At 30.2% G+C, this 14,180-nt stretch overlaps 1 protein-coding gene and 1 long non-coding RNA gene across 4 annotated transcripts; one reads left to right on the forward strand and one right to left on the reverse strand.

The window, feature by feature from the left end:
- Positions 1–456: 456 nt before the first annotated feature.
- On the reverse strand, positions 457–5,841 carry LOC103492501 (transcription factor bHLH35-like). Of its 3 annotated transcripts, none has more exons than XM_008452911.3 (5): positions 5,667–5,841; positions 5,402–5,567; positions 3,416–3,652; positions 3,132–3,302; positions 457–624 (listed from the first exon to the last, which is right to left on the reverse strand). In XM_008452911.3, exons 1-5 carry the CDS (start codon positions 5,738–5,740, stop codon positions 535–537), a joined length of 738 nt encoding a protein of 245 aa, XP_008451133.1. In that variant the 5' UTR covers positions 5,741–5,841; the 3' UTR covers positions 457–534. The 3 variants fall into 3 exon arrangements, with proteins under 3 accessions (XP_008451133.1, XP_008451126.1, XP_008451140.1); XM_008452904.3 differs by having other exon boundaries at positions 5,402–5,576; XM_008452918.3 differs by having other exon boundaries at positions 5,402–5,580; positions 5,667–5,816.
- A 2,514-nt stretch (positions 5,842–8,355) lies between these two features.
- LOC127149613 (uncharacterized) lies at positions 8,356–10,350 on the forward strand. Its single transcript, XR_007821287.1, has 3 exons — positions 8,356–8,579; positions 8,736–8,825; positions 10,306–10,350. It is a non-coding gene; the product is annotated as an uncharacterized LOC127149613 (long non-coding RNA).
- Positions 10,351–14,180: the final 3,830 nt, after the last annotated feature.

Consider the following 14,180-nt stretch of genomic DNA (forward strand, 5'->3'; position numbering starts at 1 on the left):
ACATTGGTTTGGTTATGATTGAAGATTGTTGATAATGAAAGGACAATTGGTTGTCGACACTGTTAAACATTCTTTGATTCTACAAATACCTTTGTGGATAATCTTGTTTTTTTCTTCTTTTTTTTTTTTTTAACAACCATCTCACTTATACTTATTTAAACAATACATTTAAAATTGCCACCTTTATTAAATCTCATTTTTGTATTTTTGCCTTCAATGTCATTTTCCTATGAGATATATCTCAATTATTTTCCTAGTTTTCTTTTACCTTTTAAAAATAATTCAAACATGTATAATGCAGTGTCCATGTAAGAGTCATAACAAAACAATCACTTTCACCATTTATTACCTACTTTCTAAAATTATCATTCAATTTTGCTCTTAAAATCTCTCTTTTATTTTCTGACTTTTTCCCCAAAGGCAAAATGTTAGAGAGAGAGGAAGAACAAAAAGAGAGAAAAGAAGATCTAGTACTAGAAATTAATTAGTTGACAAAGTTGTGAGCCACAAAAAGAACATGTCCTATGGGGTTTATCAAATGCTTATAGGATTTTGTTGATCACTAATGGCTGCAATTGCTTTCCCTAATTTTATCTTTAGTTCCTCTTCTTCTGCTCTCTCTGCCTGTAAAAGAAACCCAAAGTTTTTCATATAATTAATTGACACGTATGTGAAATTAAAAAAAAACATACTAACATTTTCTTCAATAAAACAATAGAAAAACATCCTCAAGCTATCGTTGAACTATATTCTTAGAGGTTAGCATTTGAGAAGAACTAATATTTTTAATTTTATTTTTTATATCAAAGTACAACCAAAATCTCTTGTTACCTAACTATACGAAGAAGATAGGCAAATCGCTATCTTTAATAATACGAAGTCTCTTGGATAAAATAGAAAGACAAGTTATAAAGATATATATATATATATATATATATATATATATATATATATATATATATATATATATATATTTCATATAGATAATTTTATATATATTTTTAATGATAGATTTAGTTTGAATTTGTTTATACATGTTAGTTGTGACTATTAATTGTGAGGATAGCATTATCCTGACATATTGTAGACCCATTGACAAATTTGACATGATCCCATCCCCTCCTCTCTGCTAACATGGTTCCACAAATTCTCTCTGTGTTGTTTTGTTTTTCAATTAATACCTTAGTGTGCCTAATATTTGAGTTCTTTTTCAAATTACAAAAAAAATTAAGTATTTTTCACACCTAAATTTGAATATCTCACGTTTTTTTAGACTAATTGGAGTCCATTGAATCGAAGTTGCAAAGTCTAGAATAGAAAGGTTAGAGTTAAAGATAAAACTTACATTTAGAATGACTCTAAACTTCTTTTGCATATACGTTAGGAAACAAGAGGGAGGGAAGGAAAGGATAATATGAGAGATTTTTGATAAATGTGAAAACTTTAATTGTGAGCAACACGATAAAATTAGTAGAAGTTATTTAACAATAACTTATGATGTCAGTGGATTAAACACTTCAAACTTCTAGTGGGTGGAGTTGGGGTTTGAGTGTAACTTTCAATTAATATAAGATATAATTGACAATACTATATTACTATTTTGTTATGTTTCCTATTTGCTATGATGTTTATTATCTTCTTTTCAACTTTTCTCTTTATTTATCTTAAACTGTTATAATTCATAGACTATAATAAATATCTAACCAAACGTCTCAAAAAATCATTTTTCAATTTGTCAAACTCAAAGGCTAGAGTACAACTAACTAATATATCCCACAAACCAAATCATCCAAATACATCCCTTTCATGTGGCTTTATGGCCACAGATGGTGTTAATATATATGTGGTGTCGTGAGTGTTGTAATTATTTCGTACCCCATTTGAAAGGCAGTTTACATGGATTGTGTGAGCAGTGATAATTGTAGAAAGACTACACTAAGACTACACTACAATAATGATTAATGGTAGGACGGTTGGAAACACTTGGCCATTAAAGAATAGGATAAGACAGTAAATGTACCCCATCATTATTTTTGTGCACTCCTCCATCCGCAAATCTCAGTCCAATAATAAAAAGAAGGAAAGGGTAGGTGTGAACTTTGTATTTTCCTTAAATACATCTAATTTAGGACTTATTATAGTTATTATAGTTCAACCATCCCACTTTCATCTCATTAATATATATATATGTAGTAGATATATATCAATGGATTTTTTAAACTATTTTAACTCTAGTTTTATATTTTTAGAATTCTCCTTATTCGAGGTGGTCTCGATTGATTTATGTACCCCTCCTCTAATCAAGTGTTATAAGTATTTTGTTTATTAGTTTTATCGTTCAAATTAGTTTAGTTGTTTTGGTTAAATCGATAGGTTCTTTAATGGTAGAAGATGTTATTCTTTTATTAGCAGCTTTTGTTGCCTATAATGTGAGTGGAGATCTTTTATTTAGGGATTGTGGGAGATTCGATACTTTAACTTGAAGTTTTAGATACTATATAGTTTTGTCTAGAAAGTTAGTATAAAAAGTAAACAAATGAGAGAAAAATAAGAACACCTATCAAAGTTGTTTCAAATTGCATTATATATTTCTCAACTCAACATAACTTCATAGATCAAATAACTAAAATCTCATAAAACTCAAAGTTTAAATATCAAAAATCTATGCTATTTATAACACTTCAAACAAAGACAAACATGATCAAACATAAAAAGTGTGTAAATTCATCAATTCTACAAAAGTTTTTTTTTTTATATTATTAATATGGATTAGGTTGGTTTAACCCAAAAAAAAAAAATTGTCCTACTCAAACTCTATCCCACTTGACAAAAGATAGAAAAGATTTGACAAAAATTACCAAACTCAACTCTTACAATTTAGGATAGACAGTCTGAATTGTTCGGATTATCAAGTCATTTAAACACTCTTATCGACAATCGAAACAGCATCTAAGATTTTTTCATCTTAAATAATTGTATCATGACAAATGAAGAATCGAGATCATAATATAGACAACTCTTCTTACTATGGTGTGCACTTAATCACGAAAAATAATATAGTGAAGCCTTTGATGATTGATTATTGAATGGAAAGCAAAAGGCTAAGGTTTTAAAAAGGAAAGGAATTGAACCTCAAGGAAGAGCGTACTGAGAAGCCTATTGGCAACGACGGTAATATTGGCCGTAATTATCTTCAGCTTCAAAGATTCAATCACTTGACAAATTTTCAATACGGCGTCGTTTCTTCTTTCACACGTCATACTCACCACCATCGTCTTCTCTCCCATGTAACTCACGTTCAACTGCTTCATACATACAATTTCGAATTTTCATTCAATTTCAATAACCCCCCCCCCCCCCCCAAAAAAAAAAAAAAAAAAAAAAGAAATAGAGTACTAGAGATTCAAGTTCTTACGTCGAGAATTTCGATCGGGAAAGACGTTGGCTTCTCCCGTAGTTGTCGATTAGAATTCTTTGTTCCCCTCTTCCTTGTATTTCGATTGTTGTTTTCACGATCATCGTCCTCATTTGATGTTGTGCTCTTGAATTTGCCTGATTCTAGATTTGAAATCTCGGTTTCGATTCGATTCTCTTCTGATCGAAGCTCTTGAATGTACTCAATTGCATCCTTTATTATCGATGCCTTGTCCATCTGCATTGTTGCGTTGTTCCATCAAATAGTTGAAATTATTTTTCTTTTTCTTTTTTCTAACCCAAACAACAAATATATTTATTTGGTTAGTTTATATATTATTTGGTAGCACATTTAGATGAAAAGTTTTTTAATTTAAACAATCATTCAAAATAAATTTTGAATAATATAATGATAAACCTTAAGACTAATTATAGTTATCCACTAAATATGCTTGGGTTTTATGTCAAAATTTGTCTATGCTTATTATTTTGTAAAATTACATAATTTAAAATGCATGAATATTTATTAATTTAACCAAAGAAGTTAATTGGGTTTATAAAATTATATTTATTAATCGTCTTATCTTTTCCTAGTAAAATTTTCAAATAAAAAAATTTAAGTAAGTTGAGACACGCAAAAATATTGTTTTTAGATTTGTACTGTTTAATCATAAAATTGAAAATAATTTTAAAAAACTAACTTTAGATATATTGGCCTACTAACAAATATTTATTATGTTAAATGCATCTAAAAATATAAAAGATAGTAATCAAATACTCTCTAAATTTGTTCCGCATATCTTAAATTTTTAATTTGTGTCTATTACTTATTTGAAAATTTTGAACATTTATTTTGAATATTTATCATTCTATGTTACATATAAATTTAAACTAACATTTTTAAGATATAATAATCAAAATAGATCAAAGCAAAAAGGACAAGTGGTTTTCGAAAAAAATATATTAAAAGTCTGAAAGACTAACTTTATATTTTGAAAGTTGAAAATCACCAAATAATTGAATTGTTATTAAAAAAAAAAAGATAATAATTAAAATTAGAAAAAGAAAAGAAAAGACACGTACATACTCTCCGATGATTGTTTATGTAGTAACTTTGTTGTCATCACTGTTTCTTTCTTCTAATATTTAGACAAATTAATAATAAAATAAAACAATTACAACAAAACCTAAATCATTTTTAAAACTTTTAATAAATAAAAAAAAAACAAAAATTAGTAGTGAATCTTGATTAAAATTATTAAATTATATTTCCTTTCAACACCTTACCCAATATTTCTAATTTAATTTAATATGCATGGGGTTAAATAAATAATTTAAAATATCGTATTAATAAGTGAAATAAATACATAGTTGTCAAAAATTTCAAAAAGCAAATGCATAGTTGGCCAAAAAATATATAAATATGAAAAAACATTATTTTATTCATTTAATCCCCAGCAATTATATTCGCTTTAGTTTACGCAAATCCCCAGGGAAATATTTGACTATTGGGTGAGAGAATCGAGATTAGATATTTTCTTGTAATAAATAGTTTATACTCTAATCAAATAACAAGTGGAATTGCTTTTACACGATTTTATTTTTAAATATTCTTTAATTTTTTATAGTTTCTTTTTTTATTAAAAAAAAATACTCATTTTGAATTTATTATGCAAGGATAAAATTCATTCCAATCTCTCCATCACATAAGACAGCATTTAACTTTTAACATTTAGATTTAAATAATTCTTTTTTTCTTCTTTTTTAAACATTGTCTAAATAATAACACAGATTCAAAATCAAAACGGTTCAATTTGTTTTAGTCAAATGGTTAAAAAATTGTTTTGACATTATTAACTTAATTTTGAGTTATTAAATGAGTGTTTTCTTTCTTTTTTTTCTAAAATTAATGATGAACATTTTCTTTCTAATAAGAAAAAGGAAAGAAAATCAATTAATGAAAAGAAAAATTAAACTTTAAACCTACTTTGGTGATATTAGGGACGACGGCTCTGAGAGCAAGAAGCCTATCATTAAGCTTCTTCCTCCGATTCCTCTCCGATAAGATATTCTTCGACGCCTCCAATGATGACATCGTTCCGTCCGGTGAGCTCGAATCATAAGAACCATAAAATGCTTCATCTAATCCCCAACTGAAATTTCTATCTTCGTTAATTTCAAAAAAAAAAAAAGAATTAAAAACAGAGAACCCAAGAGCAAAAGAGAGAGAAAAGGAGAGAATAATGAAGAACCTGTCGAATTCTTCCGTCTGGAGAAACATATTGGTTTCCCAGTAATAGCGATACTCATCCAGAATGTTCTCCATCGGCGGGAAATAGGGCGGACGGTCGGAGAACGCGGCGGCGATGGAGAGGAAATGGAGTGGCTAATTTGCTGGGAAAGAGCTGCAGAATTTGAGTGGTTTTTTATAAGGGAGAAAAATGATTATTATTAATAATAATATATACTAAATATTTTTTTAATTACCCACGTGGGAGGCAGCTTGATGCTTGTTAAAAAGATCTGGACCGTTAAAAGTTTGAGCAGTGTTTAGAGTGGATCTACTCGCGGTTGACGGAGCGTGGGAAAGAGTTGCCTAATTATGGTAAACGTTCGTTTGATTCATTGTTTGTTAGTTTGTGAATTGAATTCATCCGTTGGTGTCGACCGATCAATGGGGAGTGGGCTTCCCGTGTTCTCACGGTCAGGTCTTCTCTTTCATAAATGCAATAAATACAATACTATTAAATAATTAATACCATTTTAGCTATCAATAATTTCTTCTTCTTCTTTTTATTTTTTTTGTATTTTTTTATGGAGTCTTTTAGTTTGACTTGAGTGATATTCATGTGTGCGCTACTAAACATGAATATAATATTCACGAGTTGATTGTTAAACCTAAATTTAATTCAATTAGGTACTCTATATATATATATATATATATATACACACACATTGATAATGATTTGTTTTTTTAATTCTTATTTTCCCTATATTTTTGGGTTGAATTGAGTTTTTTAAACCAAATATTAATATTTTAAATAAACCAAATTATTTTATTCGATTCGATAATAATGAAGAAATTTGTTGATAATGATTGGTTAATTTATGTTTTTAATTTTAATTTTATTTTGAGATACTTGTCAACTTTTAATTTGTTTCAAATTTAATGTAAAAAATTGTTCAAAGATCAAGATGAAGAAAATTTACAAAGAAGAATAAAGTTTTCATATTAAGAGATCGTAAGTAATTTTTTGTACAAAGAGTTTGGAAAAAATAATAACCCAAAATTAATTAATAGAAGAAAAGTAGGGGGAATATTTTAGAGAGAAAAGTAATTTAAAAAAAAATTGAAAATAGAGTGAGGAATAGAAGTTGGAAAGAAAACCTTTTTATTTTTGTGAGTGAAACAAAGTTTGAAAGAGAACAAAATAGTGTGAAAATTATATTAAGATTGACTAATTCATATATATTCTCTCACCTGTTATTACAATACTAGAATATCCAACTTTTAATTTTTGAGATGCAATCATCGACGTTTTATCATTGACAAATTGTTATTTATTTGTAATAGGTTAATTTTTATAAATATTTTCTTGGACAATTTTTATTTAATAAGATATATAACTATTTCTTAACAAATTCCTCACATGAGGTTTATAAAATAATATTGAAAAATAAATTTACGAGTAGCATAAAATATGGAAAAAAAATAGGATGTTTTCCAAAAATATTAAAGAAAACAAATAAATTACTAAAAACAAAAGTTATTATTTTTAATTTTTTTGTAAAGGATCACTACAAGAAATCTACTCTTCTGTGACAAAGTTTTAGTGGCGCAAGTAATTTTTGTCAGTAAAAGTCTGTTTATAGCGACGCAAAAAGAATATGTCACAAAAGATTATTATTAGCGACACATTTTTAATTCGCGTCACTAAAAGAATTAGTAACACACAATAATAACGTTACTAAAAGTTAAATAATTTCAGCAACGAACTTAAATGTTGCTAAATCTTTACAAAATTTCCCCCTTCACTTTCAATCTCACTCCAACTTTTCATTAAAAAATTTATTAAATATATATTCCTTTTTTATCTTCCCTTTTCTCTCTACATCCTCACGAAATCCCCTCCCAAAAAACCCCAACCCAAATTTTCTCCATCTCCACCGGTTGGCCACAAATCGACGGCGACCCACGATTGATTCAGCCGACGATCCACGACTTTTCGATTGGTGACCCTAACTGATTCAGCCAACGACCCACGACGACGAAAAGACCCTCTTTTTCCGCCGACCACATCTCCACTGTTTCAGACGACCACACATTGAAAGCTTCAGACGGCGACCCACAACCATTTCCGTCGACGACCCACAACCACAAAGGTTTTCTTTCACCCACGACCATTTTCATTTTGGTCGGCGACCCACGACCACGAAAAAGTTTCTTCTCTTTCGGTCGGCGACCTACCACATTTCAAGTTTTCTTTCTCCTCAACCTCAAGGTGACGATAATGGTTATTTCTTTTATGGAAGTTACACTTTGTAATAATATGCTGCACTTAAAATTTTCATCAAATTTGAGCCAACTAGATTATCAAAAGCTACTCTTGACTTGATTTAAAGTGGAAAACATGTGCTTTTTGTTTCATTTTTTTGTGAATTGGTTTGTTTGTTAGTCTTTCAAAGTTTTCTTGCTAAACATCATTCTTGGTTGATATTCAAAGACCTTAGAATGAATGTTAATTTGCTGGTTTTGATTTTCAAGATGAGCCTATGAACATATATTACAAAATTCAAGTTTGTTCAACACTCTTCATTTATCTTTTGCTTATTTTTAGTCATTTTAACTATTTTGTAAATCTTTAAAGGTATCAACATTACCCATATTGATAGCTTACATTGTGTTTGATGAAATGCCTTAATGAAGCATTTGGTTGATTTTCTATTGATATTTTGTTTATGGTTTCTATTAAGTTGTATAATAATTGCATGATAGTCATAGCGTAAACAAACTATAAATAAAACTTGAAACTTTAGTTTGTTCTAAAATGTTGAATTCAATAGAACATATGTTGTGTTGCCTAAGACTTATTGCCAGCGTTTGTTCGATGGCTAGGAAGGAGGAATCTTTCAAGCGATGATCGTGTAATGCTATTAAAAGAAAGGTAAACTACTTTGTTTTTCTCCTCTTACAATTCAACATTTACATTTCTTGCTTCAAATTTTTCATTACATAATGAGGTTGGTGTTTACTGTTTTTGTTGATTTGTTTGGGTTAAATGACAAGTTTGTTCTCATGTTTGTATTAATGGTTGAAACAGAGAGTAGATGGAGAACTAATTGACTACGTCAACTTGATTTCACGGTAGCTTGCACTTGAAAGTCCTTTCCTAAAAAACCACCAAATTCAGGTGTGTTGGCTTGTTATTACAGTTGATTTCCAGATTTCTTCTCCTTTTCTCTTCAATGGTGCATATTCTCTTCGATGTCAAGTTTTTTCATGGTTTTCTAAGGCTTATATTGGATGATGAAAATTGATAATTTAACTACAAAGGTTTTGAGAAGACTAGTGAAAACGAAATCCAAAGAACCAAGTCTATCATGTTAATAGAAGGTCAATAACTTTGAACACTACTTTATGTACACTTTCTTTCCTTGGATGTAATTTTGTAGCTGATTTTCTATTAACTTTACGACGATAATGGAGGATAATGAGATACTTTCTTATTTTAGTATTACCTTTATATAGCTTTGGTTTGGAGTTAGTCACACTTTGCAGGTATTTATGTATCACTTCAATGTTCTAATTGTTCGTCAATTAAAAATTACGTGAAAAGGTCCTTGAATTCATTTCCAATATCAACTTTGATTGGGGCAGTGGTAATGGATGTTGATTCATCACTACAATTATATTAATATAACTGCAGGTTGTTCCTAATCCCCTTATAGGAAGAGATTTTTTGTGTTCATAATTCACTAACCTCTTTCTAGCTCATAAAATAAATGCATGAGTTGGAGCTTCATTGAGTAATCGATAAATTTATATGCATGTTGGTGATTTATAGGATCTTTTGTTTGAATTGTTATATAGCTATCTTGCAATAATGGTTGTCATTTTATATGTATAAGTATGTATATACATGTTTTGTGGCTATCTTGCCGTGTGGTACCCTCTTCTAGGTTGATTAAGTTATCTTTTGGTTTTGGAATACACTTCAACACCTTTTATGACGATAATGGAGGATAATGAGATACTTTCTTTCTCCTCAACATCCATTACCACATTTTGTTATTTCTTTTAGGGAAGTTACACTTGTAATAATATGCTGCACTTCAAAATTTCATCAAATTTGAGCCAACAAGATTATCAAAAGCTACTCTTGACTTGATTTAAAGTGGAAAACATGTGCTTTTTGTTTCATTTTTTTTGTGAATTGGTTTGTTTGTTAGTCTTTCAAAGTTTTCTTGCTAAACACCATTCTTGGTTGATATTCAAAGACCTTAGAATGAATGTTAATTAGCTGGTTTTGATTTTCAAGATGGGCCTATGAACATATCTTACAAAATTCAAGTATTGTTCAACACTCTTCATTTATCTTTTGCTTATTTTTAGTCATTTTAACTATTTTGTAAATCTTTAAAGGTATCAACATTATCCATATTGATAGCTTACATTGTGTTTGATGAAATGCCTTAATGAAGCATTTGGTTGATTTTCTATTGATCTTTTGTTTATGGTTTCTATTGAGTTGTATAATAATTGCATGATAGTCATAGTGTAAACAAACTATAAATAAAACTTGAAACTTTAGTTTGTTCTAAAATGTTGAATTCAATAGAACATATGTTGTGTTGCCTAAGACTTATTACCAGCTTTTGTTTGATGGCTAGGAAGGAGGAATCTTTCAAGCGATGATCGTGTAGTGCTATTAAAAGAAAGGTAAACTACTTTGTTTTTCTCCTCTTACAATTCAACATTTATAGGGGAGAATCAAACCATTAAATGTGCTTTGAGATTCCAACATATGTTGTGTTGCCTAAGACTTATTGCCAGCGTTTGTTCGATGGCTAGGAAGGAGGAATCTTTCAAGCGATGATCGTGTAGTGCTATTAAAAGAAAGGTAAACTACTTTGTTTTTCTCCTCTTACAATTCAACATTTATAGGGGAGAATCAAACCATTAAATGTGCTATGAGATTAAGAGTTGCTTTATATATTGCTAAAGCATTAGACTATTGTAGCTCTCAGAAACGTCCATTGTACCACGACTTGAATGCGTACTGAGTGTTATTTGATGAGGTGCTGTCACAATTTCTTTCCAAAAACTTATGAACTTATATGTTGGATATACTTCATTTTATATTGGCTTAATTTTTAATACTTTATATTTTGGTAATTTGCTTCAATACTCCAGTGATTGCTTATCTGTTCTAAGTTTTTCTCTAATTGATTGCTTATTTTTAACTCGATGTTGTTGTATTTTCTTTTAGGTTGTGGAATCTAAGTTTGTATTTGAAACCAAGTTCATACAAGGTCATTGAGTTTCAAGCTACTTTAATTAATTTTGTGTTTCTTGAACAACTAGTATTGTAATGATCAACTATATGTATGTTTAAGCATATATATGCAATTTGTTAGTTCTTTTAAAAGATTGGATTGATTGAAGAAACATAAATGGTTCAATTGACGGAAAGCTTAAATTCTTGTTTATGTGTTGTTTGAGTTGATCATGTTGTATATTATTGTTGGAATGCAAAACATATGCAATATAATTATATTTGAGATTGTATAACAGGTTTTTATATAATAAATTAAATATTATTTTTTATATAATAAAATACTTTTAAAAAGCATTGGTTTTTTTTTAAAAAAAATATTGGAATTATTAGTGATGCACTTTAATATGTCACAAAAGATATTTGTAATGGTCCCAAATTAACCTTTAGCAACAACATTATTTGTCACTAAAACTTCACCTTTAGTGGCGAGTGTAAAACGTCACTATAAAAAATAAATAGTGACATAATATATGTTACTAAAAGTAGGCTTTTAGTAACGCGGAAACGTCACTAAAAGCATATCATTTGGGCGACGCATAATTGTTTCGTCGCTAAAGCTTTTAACGACGCAGAATCAGCGACAGTCCTAGCGACGAACGGCTTTGCGTTGCTAATACTTTTAGCGACGTGTTTTTGAGTTTTAGTGACGTTTTTGGTGCGCCACTAAAAACACAATTTCTTGTAGTGGATAAATATTTTGTTAATTTTTATGAGTCCCTGACCGTGTCCTGTCTTATGTTTGTGATAAGATTCATGTGGCAAGATTGGACTATGCGATAAGACCGTTATGCGGCAGAAAAAAAGTGCAAAGTAACTTAAGTTTTGCATTTAGGCTACGCGACGAACTGTTTTGCGTTTAAAGCTTCCTTCACTAGGAAGTAGTGTTGTCATCCTTGTGTAAGCAAGTCGGCAATTGATTTGACCTTTTCATGCAATCCAAATTCAGGATAAGGAAATAACGGTAGGGACACCTGGCCTTTTAACAGCTAGACCAATTCTCATTGCCAATAGAAGTAATCATTTTGACATGGAAAACTTCACCGGAAAGGCTTATAAAAAGGTGAAAATTTGTTCACTTTGAAGCTGCTTCTTCCCTGAACTTACTTAAGAAAAAGTAGATGAAACTTTCAAGGTTTTTAGAGATCCAAAACGAGCTTAAATTTGGCAAGTATTGCAAAAGAAGTGCAAGAAAGCTCGTGACACGACTAATAAGCTAGTTAATTGTGATTGTGAGTAGTTCTTATAAAATTCTTTCCAAAATAAAAAGGATTTCTATAATATGTTTAAATCCTTATTATATTTCTACTCAGACCACGAATAACGTGATTTCTTTTATGTTTTCCAATTCTTGAAATGTATATGATTTATAAATGAATTATGAACTACAATGATATGATGAGATAATGTGCATTTGAGAAATGCATAAGATTCTATAAAAATTGAAATGATGAAATGGGATGATCTTTTGTACCCTATGCAATGAAATTTCTTATGCTTGTTGTGTGATATGGGATAAGATGTTATATTCTTGTTGTGTGTTATAGAATAGAATGCCCTATTCATGCTATGTGATCTTGAGTAGGATGTCTCATACTTGCTGTGTCATCTAGTATGAGATGTCCCTTTGCTTGTTGTGTGATCTGGCATTGGAAGACGCGTTATATGTAATATAATTGATGGAACTTACTAAATGCGTTGAGCTTACTCCACATAGCTGCAACTTGGCAAAAAAATGTGGTAAACGCTTGAGTTGAGGAAGGGGTACAAAGATGTAATTGAACCTGAGGAATAATTCTGCGAGGTAATTATGTTAAATGCAAGATGCATATGATGTGATATGATTTAGGATGAAGGACTTGAAAAGAAAATGATTTCCATTGGAATTATGATTTATGAAAGTTGTTGACAAAAATAAGATGTTGCGAATCACCTAACACAATGAAAAGCGATTTGATTTAAATTCAATATCTTATTGATTGAATTGTATCTTATTTATACTGCACGATTTGGCGAAACAATTATATCAAGTTAATGTGAACTTTATTTTATCAAAGGAGTTGATAAAAGACCCCACTCACTAGACAATCTAACCTTTCAAATGTTTTTTTTCAATCTCCCCCCCCTTTGAAGTAGCTAGTGAAGGACATCTAATGTTGAATTCGCAACCTTAAACACCTACTGTGTTATTCATGAAACACATCATGTTGGTAGTGGCCATTGTCAGCTCGCATAACATGTAGAAGCTAGCACTACAAAAAGCGAGGAGACTCCCAACGCATAAATACATCGACGAAAGTGTTAAAGGCGTCGAAAACTGAATTCTTGATTTAGAAAGGGACGTCGGGACGACCCTTGGAAGAAACTTGTCGGGAGACTGATTCCCGATGCGTCACAAATAAGGGGTCGAGAATAATCTTCTCCCGAAGTCATCTTTGCCTACGTCTTCGATGCGTTGGCAACAAGCCATCCTCGACATCCATAGTTCCGACGTTAGCTATGTGTTGGAAATAATGACTCCCGACGTTTGTATATCTGACGTCATCCATGCGTCGACAATAACCATCTCCGATGTGACGTTTGCACCATATTTCCAACGTATGTGTTGCGTCGAGAAATATTTTAAATATGTAATTTTTTTATTTTTTTCCTGTAAGATTTATTTTTTGAAATATCTGCATTCGTTTTCAAATCAATTAAATAAAATACAAAATAAATTAGTAAACTACGAAATACAAACAAAAATTCAACAAAAAAATTAAATGTTCATAATACAAAGAAGTTCAAAAAATGTAACAACGTTCATAATACAAATAAAAAATATTTCTCTTTAAAAAAAGCGCAAAGAAAGTCGTACTTCATAACGTACATCTCTTAATGAGCCTCATATGCCATTCTACACCGCAGATCCTACAATGATACAAAAGTTGCTAAGTTTAGTACATATATATGCACATCATCATTGTATACTATCATTTCAAGGACTTAAGAATAATTGAAACATATATATTTATTGCAAAGCTAGGGATCATATGGTAGTCCTTGTTGTGCTCGAGTCATGTCTTCTATGAGCTTTCGCATTTGTTCCACTTCTGAAACTAACGCTTCGTGATTTCTTGTCTGTTCTTCAATCCGTTGCATAACTTGATCAAGCTTAGCCTGTAATTGGAGCTCTACTGTAATTGTGGACATAAGGTCGTGGAACTGCTC

The sequence above is a fragment of the Cucumis melo genome, chromosome 5 (assembly GCF_025177605.1).
Source record: "Cucumis melo cultivar AY chromosome 5, USDA_Cmelo_AY_1.0, whole genome shotgun sequence".
Classification (NCBI taxonomy): Eukaryota; Viridiplantae; Streptophyta; class Magnoliopsida; order Cucurbitales; family Cucurbitaceae; genus Cucumis; species Cucumis melo.